This window comes from Centropristis striata, chromosome 3 (genome assembly GCF_030273125.1).
Source record: "Centropristis striata isolate RG_2023a ecotype Rhode Island chromosome 3, C.striata_1.0, whole genome shotgun sequence".
In the NCBI taxonomy this organism is placed as follows: domain Eukaryota; kingdom Metazoa; phylum Chordata; class Actinopteri; order Perciformes; family Serranidae; genus Centropristis; species Centropristis striata.
In genome coordinates this window covers 11331935-11351176 of record NC_081519.1, presented here as the reverse complement: position 1 = coordinate 11351176, position 19242 = coordinate 11331935, and the positions used below count along the sequence as shown (strand labels likewise).

General features: G+C 40.6%; 1 protein-coding gene across 1 annotated transcript; it reads right to left on the bottom strand.

The window, feature by feature from the left end:
• Positions 1–3675: 3675 nt before the first annotated feature.
• zgc:113307 (uncharacterized protein LOC553753 homolog) lies at positions 3676–10022 on the bottom strand. The gene is made up of 6 exons (XM_059329876.1): positions 9935–10022; positions 9784–9841; positions 7464–7795; positions 6941–7265; positions 5749–6066; positions 3676–3885 (listed from the first exon to the last, which is right to left on the bottom strand). The coding sequence occupies exons 3-6, from the start codon at positions 7767–7769 to the stop codon at positions 3734–3736; spliced, it is 1101 nt and encodes a 366-aa protein (XP_059185859.1). The 5' UTR covers positions 7770–7795; positions 9784–9841; positions 9935–10022; the 3' UTR covers positions 3676–3733.
• Positions 10023–19242: the final 9220 nt, after the last annotated feature.

Below are 19242 nucleotides of genomic sequence, written 5' to 3'. Positions count from 1 at the left end.
AGTGGTGAAAATGAGAGAAAGTGCCTTATTGGCTGCCCTTTACACGTGAAAAAACTTATTGATTGCCCTCTAGGGTGCCCCTTTATACTATAAATTATGATGATGTGCCCTCAAGAGATTCTATAATATCGTATCACCCAACAGTGAATAATGTTATGTGAGATGTTTGCTCTCATTTAGCTCTCAAAGTGCACAAAATAGATGCATTTTACTTAAAAATGTACAAATTTTCTCCCGGGGGGTCATGCCCCCGGACCCCCCTACATGGTTCCGTTCGACACTTTTAATTGTCAGTACTGTATCATTAATTACTTTGATCTGGCTCTCCTTTTAACTTAATGCTAATATTTCATCATAGATGATGCATCATAGCTCTCTGTGTGCTGGTGGGGCCCCATGTTGTGCAGAATGTGCCCTTTTATTTTTTCGCCCCTGCCCTTCAAACAGTCTGAGTCTGCCACTGTATATATGTATCACATAAACAAAAATCTTCTTTGTAGTGACCATGTTGTTTGCACCTTTCAACTTAAAGCTCATGAACACAACAAAGTCTGAAGATCAACTTCCTAAGTTCTTGAATGCACCAATTGTCAGTTTTTCCCTAAAACAGCTCGCCATCTTCTGGCTTCAGCTTCCTTATGAAATAATGAAATAATGAAATAATGAAATAATGAAATGTTCCAAATTGTCAAACTATGCGTTGTGGAGCAGATGTGCTGCTTGTATTGTGTTTACCACTGCTCAGCAGCAACAGTGAGCTTCTCATCATGACATGGAACAAGACACACAGACTTTTATGGTTAAAACTTGTTCCACAAAGGAAATATGTGTTAGTAACTGTGGTACATGTGGGTCCAGACAGAGCTCATCAACAAACACACTTACAGCATTTAAAATACATGGTGTCACCTGGAAAGTATGGTGGCGGCACATTACTAATGGTGCACTGCACGTGCGAACACACACACACACACACACACACACACACGTGTCACAAGTGTCTCTACAGGAAGAGTCCATTTTAGGAAACATCTCTTCATCCTTTAAAGCTGATTCATAAATGTATTGAAATGTTTACTTCATAAAAAAGGTGAAATAGGGGTCAGTAACACAAAGGGGTCACAAGATGATCAACGCAATAGGAATGAATCAAAACATATTATACAACAACAAAAGTAGGTATGTTTTTGTTTAAACGCTTTCATAAACTTTGCTACTTTCTTATGCAATATTGGATACTTCCAACTCTTTATGCCTCTAAAAAATTAGTTCAAAATCAACAATCTGAGTGCAGGAACTCACTCATTTGTTAGTACATGAAGTATTAAAGCTATGATGAGTATTTCTCTGTTTTACACATGCCATGGGGTTGGGAATCACTGTTTCAGGGCACGACCAGGACAACTTAAAAGGAAATTTAGTTCAGCCTTAACAATATAATATAAAATAAAATTTTTGCTGTAAAAAATAAAGCTCATCATATTATTTGGACCTGCTTTGCGTTCGCTGCAAAACGGAGCCTCCCCGACCTTTTCCAGTACTTACATATTGCATTTGCACTTCATAATTATGATGAAAGCCATCTCACACTTGATCTTTATCTTGTAATAACAGGAAACTAATATTGCGATTATGTTATTGTTACCTCCATATCTATAAAAAATCATCACGAGAAAACAGCCTTCATCATTTCAGTTAACAGGAACACAGTAATTCTCACACTTCACTTGTAATTCCTTCTTGTCGCATTAAAAGGAAATGTAGATGGCGTTATGATTGTGATTTATGCCAGCACTAGGCAGACATTTACATGAGACACTAAACCACTTGTAATAGTTGCTAGTAAGTGAAGAGATATGAAAGTCATAATTATGAGATATGAGTCATAATACTGTTCATTCAGCTGTTGTTTTGCTCTCCCACGCAGGTCAGCACCGAAAAGTGTGATGGATAATTAGATAAAAATGTAAATGAATGTGATCCTGTTTGCATTTCTGTTGAAGAAGCGACTAGTTTCGATTCCTCTCTGCAGTCGTTATCCACATGATGCAACAGAAAGCTGGGTGTCTCTGCACAGTTTGAGAGCTCCTCAGTCGGCTGGACGCTTTCTCCGACAGCGTGAATGTGAAATTACATCATGACACAACACAGGCATTAAAGTGCAGCGATGCTACACATAAATGGAAGTCAACCAAGGTACAAATCCTTTAATGCACCATTAAAGGCCGAATGTCAAGGTAACAAAAAACAGTACTGTCCTGCTGCTGTCACATCATGTTGGTCTGTATGCTCCTTCCATCACCTGTGACCATATTTATCTGGGTTACCTACAAGTAAATCATTCCTGTCTTCCTGTTTAAATCTGTGGTGTTTGGAAGAGACAAAAACTCTTTATCCAAGATATCTTTGATTGCACATGGGAGGTTTGACTTCAGGGCTTTTTTTCTGCCAGATGGCAAACAAAATCTCGCTTTGAATGTGAATGTGTTTTTAATTCAATTCAATTCAATTCAATTAAATTCAATTAGACTATGCAATTTATATAATGCATAAAGCTTGGTTGCACACTGTGTAGATTAGTTTGAGTAAAAAAGCTAATTATGCTCATTGTGGTAATGAGATATTTTTACTAGAACCCAGCAATGTCGTCCATAATCTTGATTTGATGTTGAAACATTTTCATTAAAGTTTATTAAAGAGTGTTTGCTGAGGTCTTGCAGTACCTTTTTTAAAGACACATAGACTGTTGCTTGGTCAACACTACAAATGTTGCGCACTAAATGATCTGGTAGAAGAGGGGTGTAATTTGTTACGCAGCTTTTTGTATAATGTAAAACATCTCCAATGACTTGCATACTATCTATTGTTTCTTATCTTGAACATGAAAGTAATTGAATTTGAACAAGTGTAATCATATATTCATCTCCAAGTTGTATTGTATTTGTATGTGTTGAAATAAAAAATGAAATTAAGTAAAAAAAGACACATACACAATATTATCTAATTGTCCATGTCATTTTTCTGTGAGTTGTGCAATTCAAGTGTCATGTCTTCGGACCATGGGCATCAGCTTTCAAATCAAAGTTTATAACCATATTTTTGCTAATAGAGGTTCAGAAAGTGTGAAGACTTCCAACAGTTTTCTCAAAATGTTTTATCTTCCATGTATGGACTGGTGTGGCTGTGTAACAGTGTCCAGTAAACTGAGTCAGATTCTCTCATGGGAAAGCTACTGAAGTTTGCCGTTCTCCCTCTAACACAGCTCAGTTTAACCAGAGCGCATTATTCTGTAGAAATGAGAGGGTTTGTCACAGTTCCTATTCAGTAATAACACACAGATGTACAACCCTGCTGAGACACACACACACAGAGAGAGAGAGAGAGAGAGAGAGAGAGAGAGAGAGAGAGAGAGAGAGAGAGAGAGAGAGAGAGAGAGAGAGAGGCTCATGGGAATGCACTCGTGGTATGAGAAATGTTTTGATCAGGACTTTTGGCTCTGTGATAAAATAACACTGGTTTAATGTACAAGTTTAAACTCTGGCATCTTTTGAAGGTCAGTTTTCCCTTCAGTGCCTGGGTGTGTATCTACATATTGAAGACATAATGACATAATGAAGACATAATGAATTAGAGTATAGTTCATAGCTTGAGTTGAATCATGTTTTTAGGTTTCGGTTATTTTCTACATGAGGTTGGCCAGTCATACAGTTCATGTTCATGTTCATAAGGTGAATTAGACATAAATACTTTCAAGCACCCGCAGGCAATACACCCAGTCAGATGGCAGCTGCTGGTAGGCCATTTTGTTTCCATCCAATCGCAGGATCTTCATCCTGGAGTAGGACAGAGGTCCCACCTCTCTGCAGAAACTGGTCACATTGAAATCTGTGGAGAACAAACAGAAAACAGACAACAGGGATTTTTTAAAAAGTGAACCGAAAACGATTTTCCTCATTGTTACAGCCCTGTTGTCTTCCTGCTTGAATTGTCTTTCCCTTTTTGGAGGGAAGCAGCAACTGGATCACTGTTTATTATTATCACCTGTGGCTGCAGCGCTGCAGTTATATAAGCTGCTGGATCCAGTCTCTCTCTCCCTGGATTGGGTTTTTCTTGAGCTTATTTTCTTTGTTTGCTACACTTCACTGTTGATCACACAAACACTGCTGATGTTACTGATTTGCATACTTAATATTGCACTTATATTTTGTTAAATCAGTCTTAAGTCAAGTTTAATGTGTTCCTCTCCTCTCTGTCCATCCCCTGAGCCAGGCAATTTCAGATCATATTCCTGCTGGAACATTTTCATTTATGTGGTTGGTTAAGAAGCTTTTATTGGTGATTTTTCATGGTAAATTTGCTGCTTTACTCTGATACAGTCATTGTCTTGGCTGCAATAGTCGATGACACAGAGACAGAGGCTAATACAGAGCATCTCAGACAAAGAGTGAATAGAGGTGCAGCAGCTAAGGGCACGATGAGAAAACCAGTGAACATTAAAACATGTAAACATGTTCAAGTAGAAACCCAAAATACAAGTGTTAACCTGAAAACGAGCACAGTTGGTCTGCTTTAAACACATACAGACCATATTTTATTGTAAAGACCCAATAATCACCTGACTGATGGCCATCTGTGTAAATCACTGTCGATACTAAACCCCTTCTTTGTTTCCACATCATGTTTTCATTGTATGAACATCAATCACAGTATGAAATCATGAAAGAGGGTCTGTGAAGTCTGTATATGTCCCTCTACTTCTCGTAGAGTCTGCATTTCCTGAATGTCTTGCAGGTGCTGTAGTGAAAATGAAGGAGGAGGAAACCACAACGCGTTCTGTTGCTTTTTCACTTCATTTCAGTAGCAGAGGCCCAGACTGTAGGCTTTGGCAAACAAGAACCGCAGTAGCTGTCATGCTGCTAGCTAGACGATGAGGTGTGTGTTATTGTGAAAGTGTTTTGCCGTCTGTCTGTCCCATTGGTACAAAGCCTCGCTGTCTGCTGTTCCACAGATTCGAGAACACTCTTTCACTTTGCCAGAGCCAAAACTGCATGCCAGGTCGTTGCTGCTGGATGGTCATGTGAGTCAAAAGGGCTACTGTTATTAGAGACCTGACGGCCAAAGAAGGCCAGAGTGATGGAGAGCAGAGAGGAATAAGAGGAAAGAGGAGCCCATGAAGAGGGGAACAGCATGTGCTTCTGGCTCATCTGGCACTCTTACCTCTGAATCCATCACAGATGTTTTCATACCACTTCTTTGCAAACCTACTTTCCCCTCACCCAACCACTGAATATTCCCTCTCCTCTCCTCCACCCTCTCCTTCTCTTTCCATGTCTCAGACGTCCCTCCCCTTCCTTAATTCTCTGTCTTCTTCCATCTCTGACTCGCCTCTCCTTCTAGCAGATCAGCCCCTCCCGTGTCCGTATGCAGTGATGAGGGCCGGCTGTGTTCGAAAACAGGCCGGGCTGTGCAGGATTCTTTACAGTTCCTGTCACATTTTCCACATTTCTTCTTCTCCCTCACAACATGGTTGAGGTGTCAGAGCTCCCCAGGTAGCCTTATACTTTACTTGCTGTCACAAGAAGTGAATGCATTGTTGAACTGTACAATGAAGGAATGTGTGCACATGTGTGGTAAATTAGCATTTCTCAGACATGAAGTCAGTGACACCTTTACAGTCACAGTGTGAAAGGTGACTGCATTTTGTGTTTGTGTGCATGTGTTCTTTGTGTATTTTATTGTGCAGCTCACCTTGTATTTCATTGGCCTCCAGGTAGAGGTACTGCAGGGTGGTGGGGACTGTGGGAATGGTTGTAAGTTTGTTATAAGAAAGGTCCAGTTCCACCAAGCTGGAGAGGTTAAAGACCTCCAGGTGGACGCCACTGCTCTGCAAACCACAGCGACTTAGACGAAGGTACTTAAGGTTGAGGAATCCCGCAAAGCTGTCTTCATCCAGCACAGAGAAAGAGTTATTGGACAGATAGAGCTGCTGCACAGAAGGGGGTAAATGCTTGGGGACAGACAAGAACGAATTCCCACTGAGGTCCAGCAGGCTCAGACTGACCAGACCTGGAACACACATAAATGTGAAAATAATCACTGGCAAATAAGTATTATTTTTATTACAAAAATTATTAGGTATAAAACAACTATAATTTTAGTTGCAGTAGCAATCATTTACACATTGCAACACATTTTTTTCACTGAAAAATTATAACAGTACTGACTACTGTCCACACAGAGTACTGAGCTGTTGTTGAGCTCTGCCTCGAAGAAAGTTATTCTTTACATGTGTTCAAAGTCCTCCAGACACATTTTTAATTTTTAATTTTAATTATGTAAAAAGCTGTGGTATGATAATTATTTAGCTAAACATGATTTTCCCAATAAAAAAAGGAAAAAAGACTCTAATTCAAGATCAGTCCACACCTATTAACGCTGCTCGCACTAGGTTGACCAGTTAAAAAGCACTGATAATCAAGATGGCGGGACACAAGTCGAACATTTCTGGTTTCTCTTCCAGCTCTTCTATATTGGACAACAACTGGCTTTCCAAGTTCATTCTACCTTGGGGTACATTTAAATACCAGATTGTTTTGTGCACAGGCATCTTCAGTTGCACAGATACAAGTTAATACAGTGAAGGTCAGACAGTTAAGGGGACATATACATAACAAGTTTTATGTACTGTGTGATTTTATTATAGGTACATGCTGAGAGACATGAAATCAAATGAATTAAACAACCCCTTGACTCTAACCACTTAAAAAATGGTCACTTGAAACAGAAATGAAAGGAAAAACATGCTTTGGAAATCTTTTTTTTTCAATGTTTTTCTGCAGTGTTTTTGATGACGTGCACACGTACGCAGGAGCAGGACTTTTTCCACCCCAAAGTGGTGGATACTGCATGTATAAAGAAAGGAAATGACACATTACAATACCTTTGAGGTCTCCGTTTGTGATGGTGTGCAGTCGGTTTCCCTGCAGCAGCAGCAGCGTCAGGTTGTGCAGGTTCTGGAAAGCTCCGGGGCTGAAGCTGCTGATTTGGTTGTGGGCCAGTCGCAGCTGCTTGAGTCCAGCTGGTAGAGCGCTGGGCACGGATGTCAGGTGGTTGTGGTTGGCAAAGAAGTAGCACAGCTGGGTCTGGTTCTGCAGAGCGGTCTGGTCCAGCTTGTCGCTCTGCAGCTGGTTGTGGTCCAGGATTAGCCAGCGTAGATCAGTAGCGTTGGCCAGAAAAGAGGAGGACAGGGACGTGATGTTGTTGCCCTGGGGACAAAAGAAAAAAATACTTGACGGATTTTGACCCTTTCACAGTAGAATAAAACATATAAAGTATGGTGTAATGGAGGTCAGCCACTGTGGTAGGTGCACAATGTGAACAGGAAATGAAAAACCACGGTGGATAAGTGGCAGACCATTGCAAAGACAACACACGCTCAGTGCCCGTGTCAGTGTTTGTGCTACCTGCAGAAACAGGTATTGAGTTCTGTCCGGCAGGCGGTCAGGGACGTCTGCCAGGCCTCTGCGGTCGCAGTAGAGCGCCGTGGGCCACTGGATGGGGCAGTCACACTGTTGCGGGCAGGTCTGGGGGTTGTTGGCTCGGAACCAGGCTCGGTCCATCCGTCCGTGCAGACTCATCACGCTGGGCTCACCCAGCAGGCGATTTATCCACAGAGGAACACCTCCATAGTCCATGTCAGTGTCAAGTGTGGTTGAGGACGAGTTAAAAACACACAGCAGCAAAAACACGGCACAGCACAGGAGAGCCATGGAGACAGCTGGTGAGGTATGGAGTCCTGCAGATACAGAAAGGTTGTAAGTAGACAAACTGATTTTATATCGAAAACTAAATTTACCAGTCATGAGCAGTTTTATAGGCCTGTGAAAGTTGTCTAATATCGTCTGTAAGAGCTTGGTCAGGTATAAAAAAATGACTTAAGTGATTAAGTGCCTTAAGCTGTATTCTACCGAAAATTCCAGCAGGGTGCGCTAAGTTTGGCTGCAAAAAAATCTGCCCATTGATTTCAGTGCAAAATTTGAAACTTCTCACTTGATTTATTACCTCATTAAAAATTTTCAGGACAACACTATGGTCTCGATTTCTAGTAAAAAATCTTCTTCAAGACAATTTGATGTCAATAGTTCTAATAATGGCCCCATTTAGAAGAAAATAGAAGATAAAGAATCATATGATTTGGGGCGTGGCAACCTTTGATTGACAGGTGGCTAACAGGGAGAGCCGTCATCAGGAGAGAAGCAGAGCAATGCGTATCCACGGCAACGTGTCAATAAAGTTATATATAACGTTATATAGATAGAAAAGAGGACGTTTACCGATTTGGTCTCAGAACTTTGACCCTTTCACTGTATTTTCACTTAATGACAGTTTATTTGAACGTTTTGTTCAGTAAAAATGTCTTGTTCAGTGTTTGGTTGGACTAACAGACACTCCAAGGAGTTGCTCTTCATTTTTCTGAGGTCAGTAACATACATTTTGTTTTTGTTTTTTGCTAGCCAAAACTAACATCACAGTTAATGCTCCAATTAATGCTAACCGGAATTGGAAGGGCCTTCTTTCTGTCGGGTTGCCGGTGTAGAGAGGTGTGTAGTCAGTGTCGTCAGATATGGTCTGCTCCGCGTATTGGAAACAAGATGGCGACGAGTGTACCGCTGAACTCAATGCTTCCAACGGGCAGTCCACAAACCAATGGGTGACGTCACGGTGACTACGTCCATTATTTATATACAGTCTATGTATCAAATGGATGTTTTGGCTAGCGCACAGGAACAATTCTTAACAGAAAGCCTGCAGGTCATTGAGTTTGAAGTCTGAAGTGGATATTTAGCATGCAGGGAGAGTCTAACAAAACAGACTATCAAGCTGATGAACATGTACTGTGTCTCATTTTGTGTCCTACCTCTTGCTATTTTTGACTGCGTAAATGCATTCACAATAAAAAAAAAAAATAAGGGGAAATGCAGTGCACTAGTAGTACGGATGGTTTACACGTAACAATCAAAGAAGTTGAGTGTGGAGCTCTGAACCGTTAAACGTCGCAATCTTGGCTACGTAACAGAAACCTGTGAAAATGTCAGCAGAGGAAGCTGCAACGAGTGCTCCGCTGAGGACAACACTATACAAATGTAAACGATATGCAAGTAAAATTTTAATTGCATTTTCATACAAACGTCAAGTGAGCAAAACAAGCAAACAAACAGGCAGCTGTCACAGTGGGAGAGAAACGCGGTCAAATGCTCCCGTCCGGTTGCGATTAACAAAGAAGAAGCCACCAAATGTTGCAATTTTCATTTTTGGCAAGTGCAAAGCAGCAAAGTACAGCACGTTCAATTAGATTAACAATTCCCTGTGGAAATTCATGTATTACACAAGTAAGTGCACACAGTGTACAAAACAAGACATTTGATTATGTGTGTTAAATAATTAGAATTAAATTAACGGAAATTGCATGGCATTGTTCAAAGTGCTGCTAAAGTTGAGATGGCTGCTTTTGCGCACACACTTCAAACTTATGACTGTGAGAAGGAAGAATACATTTTTCTCCTGCATGCACAGCTGTAGATGGTTACGGTAATACCCACAAAGTTACCATCCACTCAACACAAGCACACACACACACAAGCACACACACACACACACACACACACACACACACACAGAGACTCTCAGTTACTGTATGACACAGCAGTTAGTGAGAAAGGTTTGCATCATCAGGAAGTTTGACTTTATCAGCATGCTTGCAATGTTGCAGTTTACTTTTCCTACCTTTAGCACAGTCTTACGGTAGAGAGCTGCGTAATGCAATCATGCCTCTTCATGCCAACTGTAATTAAACAGACAGTGTAGATTTTAGCATTTCCAGTTTTGCCAGCCCTGCAGACGAGTGGAAATGGAAGCAAACGGGAAACAGACTTACCTGTTTGATCAAGAGGTAAAAAACGGATGAGTTGTCTTAAATTCCCAGAGAAACCCTTGGGAGCATTGCGTGTGCGTTAAGGTGTCTGCATGTGTGTTTTCAGGCTACCAGCGTGTTTACCCACATTCCTCCTCTTCAAACGCTTCCCACATCCCAGACCCCAGACCTCCTCCATAATCTTCCATAACTCACTTCTTCCCTCTCCCTTCTGTCAGCCCTTGGTAACGGTAGGACCCAAAATATTTAGTGGCAACATGTTTTCTTGTAAGATAGAGATACAAAAAAAATACATAAAAGGACTGACAAGATCTTTTCAGGAAGGAAATGGAGAGGGGGAAAATCCAACTATGGCAATTGGGGTTTGGATTCTGTTTCAGTGAATATGAAATCAATTTTAATCAGAAATCAAGTATAAGTTGTTTGTGAATATGTGTGTGCATATGTGAACATATGAGTGCATATGTGTCTGGGTCCACAGTATGTTTTTGCCTGGAGGCATTCAAGCCACGAAGTACCTGGGGAGCCAAGGAGACCATTGTGTGTGTGTAAGTGTGTATCTTTGTATGTGCCTGTGTGTGTCCATCTGTGTTTGACTGTGTGTGTGTGTGTGTGTGTGTGTTAAAGAACAAAACTCCTTGCAAGCATCCGAGCAGAGCAGAGGAGAGGAAAACGATTCCAGATTCCTTTCCCCCCAAAATATGATGGGAGCACTGTGAGAAAAGAGGGAAAAGTGAGGTTAGTGTTTCCAGATCAGAGCATGCAGAGAGCGCCCTCTAGGAAAAAGGAATGGAAGAAGGCCCACAGTGGAGCCAAATTTATGACATAATGAATGTCTGTTATTGTTTTGGCGTCTTTTAACCATAAACCATGCAAATAATATGTTTTTACTGCAAATGCTACTTCCACTCTTGCTGTGTATGTGGTATATAGTAGGCTACTGCAGCAGCTTCAGGGTTATTAAGCCATACAGTTGATAAATGTGTGTGTTATCAAGATAACAATACAAAGGCGTGTAACTGCAACTGATCAATGAAATACCAGAAAGCTAGCTGCAGGTATGAACCAAAGCATAGACACAGTTTGAATTTGGGGGGTAACAAAATACGTTACAAAAAAAACTAGTAATCAAGATACCAGAAAGTGAATTTTGATACCCCAGCTAATATCACCAATCACTGCTGGGATATTGTAATAATTACAAGGGCTGATTTTCAGTCATAAGGACTTCTGGTTGGATTCTTGTCCTCTGTTCAGTAATAGGCCGTGCTTAAATTCAGCGGGTCATCTCATCTTATCTGATGTGGTAGTCAAATGGCTTTGACCCAGGTTATATTTTCCACCCCTCAATGCTCCCCACAGGTAGCCTGGTTAATGCCAGACTAATCACAGATGAGATTAGTCTGGAAACCAGCCATTCATTTCTCCGTAGAGGAGGCGTGGTTTACAATCCTCCAGAACCGTTTATTGGGCGCTAAGAATTTCTATCAAAAGCGTCTGTAGGTAGCTCTTAGCCAATCGTATCAGTTATTACCAGATAACGTATGTAGAGCGACAGAAATGGATGTTTACATAGCCGGGCTAGCCCTCTAGCATCTCTACTTTGAGACTAAAATGCTCAGTTGTGCTTCTGCAACGTTTTTCTGCAGCATGTTCTGGCTCCGGCTGCGCTATAGTTTCAGCTCACAGTATACTGTGTGTGTGTGTGTGTGTGTGTGTGTGTGTGTGTGTGTCTGTGAGAGTGTTGCTTGCTGCTTTGCTTCTCCAGTTCTTGCTTTCTGCAAGACTATTTATTTTCAACCTTACCCACACATCCACTGATTTTATGGGTAATAGACAAGCTGCTGCGGGTCTCGTAGCGAGATCACCGGCGTTACAGCAGCGAGCGGTAGCGGAGCTAGTTGGTAGATTAGACTTTTCCCAAATCCTGTCAGAAGCAAGGCTAAAACATCCTTGTCTGCGGTGAAACAGGAGTGCAAAGTCAAACATTGTTCTTTTTTAAAAATCAACTGTCGCTCTAAACTATTTAAAACGCCATCAGCTAGATCGAAAGAGAGTATCGCGTCTGCTGCAGCCATGTTGGATCCGTAACAAAACTACAAAACTACAAGCTTCCATCTGTCGAGTAGTACGCGTCATCGTCTTGCCGTCCCTCCCCGTTCTTTGATTGGATCCCTAAAACTGGGCTAAGAAACAGCCGTGGTTTCCAGACCCTTTCGCAGTTCGAAATGAAATCGAGCGCTCAAGGCAGTATGGGTAAACCCAGGCTACCCCACAGGATGGTAAGTGTGGCGGAAAGGGAGGTTCATGGTTTTTGAGAAACAGCTAGGTATGCCACTGCGGTGGAGGAGGGCTACCAAAGAATTTACCAATTATATATAATATTTGAATACCTACATGCATTTTTGGCTATGGCCATTAGGGGGTTCAATGAGCATTTCCAGCCACCAAAGTATATGTGGCGACCCATTTTAGCATTTTATTTTTTATCCAGCTGAGGCCAGCAACATGTAGCAAATCCACAGAGGTGGGAGGAGGGAGAACGTGCACATAGATCATAGATCATAGATAATCTTTGTTTACTGGAAAGTTCATGTGTCTTCTTCACAAAAAATGGCAATGTTTGTTTCAGATATAAGTAAAACCGCGCCATTATGGAAACATTTTGGATGGAAAAAAAGGTGAGCCTCACTCTGACTCTTCTTCTGATTATTGGTGGTTAACAAAATAGCTTATAGGTGCATTACCGCCACCAAGTGGACTGGAGTTGCTACATTTCAAACGGCTGTGAAGTCAAGTACGACACCTAGTGGTAAAATTCGATATTGTGGTCTGGTCCGGAGTTTGGCTTAATATCAAACCATTTTTACACTGACCTTACTCTGAACCAACAAAAACTGTGGCTGAGTTGTTGACTTCCGTCTGCTTTGGGAGTGTTGAATAGACAATATTATAATGGTCAGTCTATCACACTGTGCCACCTTCTTTCATTCCTACTGTTCCTTGTTAGTGTGATTTATTGTCAAACACTATCAGGTTCAACTGATTTCTAACTGGTGAGTGAAGGTTTCTGAAACATCAGCAGAGCTAGTACATTCACAGTGTGTCAACAGCTGCCTGCTGGCAGCTCCTCACCATCCTACACGCTGTGTGCTCTGCTCTGCTGCGTCTGGTTTTCTCATAAACAGGAGAAGGAAATGGAAAAAGACCTCCTTCCATCCTCTGCTGGATCTGATCCCTCTGCTCTAGAATGACACCTTTCACTGAAAGATTACATGCCCTGTGCAAAAATTCTCCCCTCTCTCACACATCCTGTCCGTGTCCCTGCAACTCATGTTTGTGCTTCATGAATATTAATATTTAGCCTGGGTATACCCATACTGTCTTGCGCGCTCAAATTTAATTTGTAACCTCCAGGCAGTCTGGAAACCAGAGAGGTTTCTTATCCCTGTTTTAGGGATCCAATCACAGAACGGGGAGGGATGGCAAGACGATGACGTGTACTACTCGGCAGACGGAAGCTTGTAGTTTTCTTACGGATCCAACATGGCTGCAGCAGACGTGAAACTCTCTTTAGCTGTAGATGGTGTTTTAAATAGTTAAGAGCGAAAGTTGATTATAAAAGAAGAACAATGTTTGACTTTACACTCCTGTTTCACCACGAAAAAGGATGTTTTAGCCTTGCTTCCGACAGGATTTGGGTCTAAAAAAAAGTCTAATCTACCAACTACTAGCAGGGCTAGTAGCGGGGCTAGTAGCGGTGCTATTAGCGGCGATAGCAGCAATGCTATTAGCGCCGCGAATAGCCCCGCTACTATCACCGCTACTATCACCGCTAATAACCCCACTACTGTAACGCTGGTGATCTGGCTACGAGCCGAGGGACAGCGGGGCCGCCGAGAGACCCGCAGCAGCTTGTTTATTGCCCATAAAATCAGTGGATGTGTGGCTGAATGACATGAGGGGGAATAAAGCGTGAAAATAAATAATCTTGCAGAAAGCGAAAACTGGAGAAGCAAAGCAGCAAGCAACACTCTCTCACAGACACACACACAACAAACATCAATTTCTGTCGCTCTACTACGTCATCTGGTATAACTGATCTGATTGGCTAAGAGCTACCTACAGACGCTTTTGATGGACATTCTAAGCGCCCAATAAACGGCTCTTGAGGATCGTAAACCACACCTCCTCTACGGAGAAATGAACGGCTGGTTTCCAGACTAATCTCATTTGTGATTAGTCTGGTGTTAGCCAGGCTCATTAATATTATCCCTGTGATTATAAAAAACAATATATTTTTAATTTATGTTGACATTAGTTATTGACAACTCCTTCCTACCCAAAAGAGAAATGGTTGTTGTACTGATGACAAATACAAAATGAGAAAGAAAAAAGAGGAGCTAAATACTAAATATAAACTGAGGTTGGTGCTGTAACATAACAATGCAGTTCTTGAAGGGTGGCCGACTCTTTCAGTGGCCACAAGCAACAGCTGTGAGAACACAAAAGCTGGGTCCACATCTAAAACCAACAAGGACAAATATAAAATATCCTTATGCTTAAGTTCAAATTAAACAATGAACCCACATAACACAACTTTATATACACACATACATTGTTTGAATTAACTTTGGGCCAAATAGAGAAATAAAGTAAATATTATTTAAGGCAATATGAGAATCATTGCCAGCCTTGACCACTATATAATATCATGTTGCCCTGTACTGATTGCAGTTAGACCAACCATCATCAGTAAGGATGTTTTCTAAAAGAGGAGCTGGTCCTAAGTGACGATGTCTTCTTAATCCATATCTGGGCTATAATGCATGGAAATAAATAACAGAAAATCTATATCACTAGGAAATAATCGAAAATGCAAATGGGGTAAACAAACATCCATATGAAAGTGTCCATGTCGATAATTTTTCTCATCCCGAGCCATAGAGAGCCATGTTAATATACATCTGTATAATGAATAGAATTATAAGTTAATGATCAGCTTAAGTGTGAAAAGTAAGAAAAAGAAGATCTGATCTTGCGGCATGTAACAGTCGCCCAAAACACAGAACATGCGTGATGCTACACACATTAAAATGACGACATTTCTATTCGGTTATGATTTCTTGTTAATGAGTCGTCATCTTTTCACAGTAATGACATTTCCCGAAGCAGAAGTTGCCCTCAGGTGGTTCCTGTTTGAGAGCTGGCAGGTTCAGCTGATCTTCACACTGCTTGACAAATATTGTACGGGCACGCCTAAAGCTCGTCCCTGAAAACCACGTTTCATGTTTTTACACGTACGGCATAGTGTGAGTGCAAGACTTCCCTTTTCTTTTCCGGTTAAATGTTTGAAGACATTTTGAGGAAAAGCTGGTCATGTGACCACCGGAGGCAGGGTAGAAGGAGACTGTTAGCTACTAAAAATGGATTTAAACAATGCTGGAATTACTCTGAAACACTATATAAAACATAATAAAAATCCACTTTACAACTGTTTAATGATAATTACATTACTAATAATTCAACACATGTTAAGGTAAAGTCAGTAACACTGAATATAACAATACTGTTTATTTTCAAGAAAACTCAAGACATTCTTAGAAATAATGTGCTGAATTTATACATCAATAACATCATTGGTTTTTCTGTGGTGTTCCTCAACATTGTTATGTCTTAATGTGGTATTTTGATCAATTCTCAAGTAAAGAAGAATTGCAAAATAAGGCACTCAGTGTGTGCAACAAATAGTATTAACCCCAAAATTGCTGCGGCAACTTATGAGACATAATGGAGCACAGGCCTTTATTTATTGTATAATAAAGTTCTAAACCTTTATACACTAAACTTTAAACATTTGAATAACCAAAAGACACTGATTTATTACCAGAAAGACTTGACGCATTGCTGACTCCAAAGGAAGGCCTATATGAAGCATAGATTTTTCAGCAACTGTACAGTATATAATTCTTGTATTTAATCTTTTAACTGAATCAAATTCCTATGTACATTGGACATTTGGTGAATAAAGTCATTCTGAACATGTTTTGGTGTTGTCAAGGTTGTGCTGAATTTGTACCTTTAGGGGTATAACAGCTTGTCACTGGGGCAGTACCCCTGGCTTGAAAACATTTTGAATACTGTATGAACCTTTTTGGCCCTCAAAAATGTACACATAGTTAGGTGAGGATTCGTCCTCACCTAACTATGTGTACATTTTTGTAATTAGCCCTTGGGTGTACAATAACGTAGACTGTACCCTAAGGAAGAGAAATGGACTCCTGCTGTATACCTATTTCTGATATGTTTAATTATTCAACCTCCTAAGCCATTGTCAAGGGTACAGCAGCCGTCCCTTTGAGGGTACTGCCACAGTGACAAGCCATTGTACCCCTAAAGGTACAAATTCAGCACATTATTTCTGAGAGACATTATAATGTCCCTTCAAAGTCCCATTCATAGTTTTACCATTTTAACCATAATATCCTTTCACAAGTGAATCAGAATCAGAAATACTTTATTCATCCCTGGGAGGAAATCGCTTTATTACAATAGCTGCTGTATAAAAATATAATAGAAAGGAAGCATTATGAGGTGATGTGCATTAAGTCCATGAGGATTCAGGGCTTTTAAAGATTTAGGATGGATTTAAGATCGGGCCTGGCGTTGTAAACAAACCTGGAGCTACTACCTCCTGAAATCTGAAATACATGTAAATTGACACTAGATGGAGACAAAGACTGTGCAGGAGTATGCGTGTGTGTCTATGTAGTTTTATGTCCAGCATGTACCTACCTGCAAGTGATCCCCATGCACAGAGACAGAACACAGATTATTTCTAACATACCCTTACCATCTATTCAAAATTAACACGAGAAAAGACATATTGAACCATTTTCTAGTTACAAATTTGTGCTTTTACATATTCAAATATTTATTTGTCAAAAAAAGTTGTTCTATTTGTTGTAAAAGGACCTGCAGTGATCCTCAACCTGAACTCATCTTGACGTAATATTAAATAAACTCTTTTAATATTAATCAAACACCCAGAGCAAGATAGTTCTAATTAAAAACTTTATTTAATTAGTGTTGCGGGAGGAAACTGGAGGACCCGGAGTAAACCCACACGAACATTTATGTCATTAAACCTAATTGGGTTGTGGGAGGAAACCGGAGCACCCGGAGTAAACCCACACAAACATGGGAAGAACAGAAGACTTAACCTCTGATCCCCATGCTGTCCATGAAAGTAGATCAACCACAAAACATCTGAAAATATCCATCTAGCTATTTTCAAAGGGGCAGGATCATGGTGGCAGCAGGCTAAGCAAAATATCCCAGATTTCCCTTCGGCTGCTTGTATCTGTGATCTCATTCTTTCAGTCACTACACACAGCTCATGTCCATAGGGGAGGGTGTGAACATAGATGAACTGGTAAATTCAGAGCTTAGCCTTCAAGCTCAGCTCTCTCTTCACCAGACGGCCTGGTATAGCACCTGCATCACTGTTGATGCCAACTCGAAGCTTGCCCAACTCACAATTCTACCCTTACAGGCAACCCAGAGAGGGCAGTCCACTCTCTTCGGGCAGAGAACTATATATATATATATATATATATATATATATATACTTTTACCATTTTAACCATAACATCCTTTCACATGTGTACAAAAGGTACAAATTCAGCACATCATTTCTGAGAGTGTAGGTTACCATTACTGTAAGTTTACTCTTATTCCTGGAAAAAACAGCTGACAAAATCATCAGATGGAGTTTAATGGTAAATCTTCACTTTTTCTGAGGACTTTTAACACACAATTAACTATTGTTTTGCCAATTGGGGAGAGCAGAAAGCTGTAAACATAATACTGACATCCTCACCTTTTATATTGGTGAAGAATGTTGAATAATGTTGCTGATTAATTAATCCAGAAGAGTGAACCAAAACAATGGTGGGCATGAAACATGTGAAAGACTTCAAACTCTCTGTAGAGCTGAGGAAAAAAAATACAGGTAGATAATTATCCAGAACTAACAAGGTTAACCCTCATCTGAACTAACCCTTACTTAATTAACCCTAACTAGCTCTAACTCGCTTAACCCTAACCCCTAATTATATCTTACCCAAACAAACCCTAGCTTGTGCTTACCCTAACCTCTTACAAGCCTAAACTCAGTTAACCTTAACTATTGGTAATATAAATATGTTAATTATATTATTATATCATATCACTTCAGGACTTCTCATTGATGTTGACATAAATGAAGACATGCTTTTTTCTGTGTGTGATTATTTTGTCTTCCTGGAAATAAATATACTTTGAAGTCAGATTGTTTCATTAATTGTTGCCCAAATATTATTGTCCTGTAATAGAAACATCCAGAAACTGAAACAAGCAGTGCTGGACAGGAGCGGCTGAGCTTGAATTAGTTTCCTCTTCCACCTCTTGTTTTTCCTCGTCTCATTTCACTCACCATCTGCTGGCAACAGTTCCTGTTTTAGACACTTGAGGGCACTGTTTTCTATGTAATCCACAGAATCAGAACTAGCACAGTCATGGAAAAAATTATAAGACCATTGTTTCTTCAATTTCTTGTTCATTTCAATGCCTGGTCAAACTACAGGTACATTTGCCTGGACAAATATAATGATAACAACAAAAAATAGCTGATAAGAGTTTAATTAAAGAGCTGATATCTATAATTTTCCATGGTTTTCTTGATAATAACCAAAATCATTACAGGGGCGTTTGTGGCCCAGTAGGTAGAGCGACCACCCATTGATCGGAAGGTCAGTGGTTCGATCCCAGACCATGGCAGCTTACATGTCGAAGTATCCTCGAGCAAGATACTGAACCTCCCGATCGCTCGTTCCCAATGCTGCGTTTATCGGTGTGTGAATTAATTCCCAACGGTGGAATGGTACCAGTGCCTCTGCCAGCAGCAAGTCTGTAGTGTATATAAGTGCAGCCCATTTAAACTCTTATCAGCCATTTTTTGTTGTTATCAGGGCCGACTCTAGCCCATTTGGTGCCCTAGGCGAGATCCATTCGTGTTGAACAGCTCCGCTTGCTGTTTAACGGAGGGTGGAACTCCCGTTTTTGTTTGCCCATGGTGCCAACCAGGCTATATAATACAACTGTCTGTCTATATAACTATTAACTTACAAGTAAATTTGCAAAGAAGCACAGCTGGAGACTGCTAACAAAGTTAGAGACAAGAGAGACAATGAAAGTGCAAACCCCACGAAAATGTGCTTAACTTTTGTGTCTTCACACAAAACAGCATTTAAAAAAAGATGACATAATGT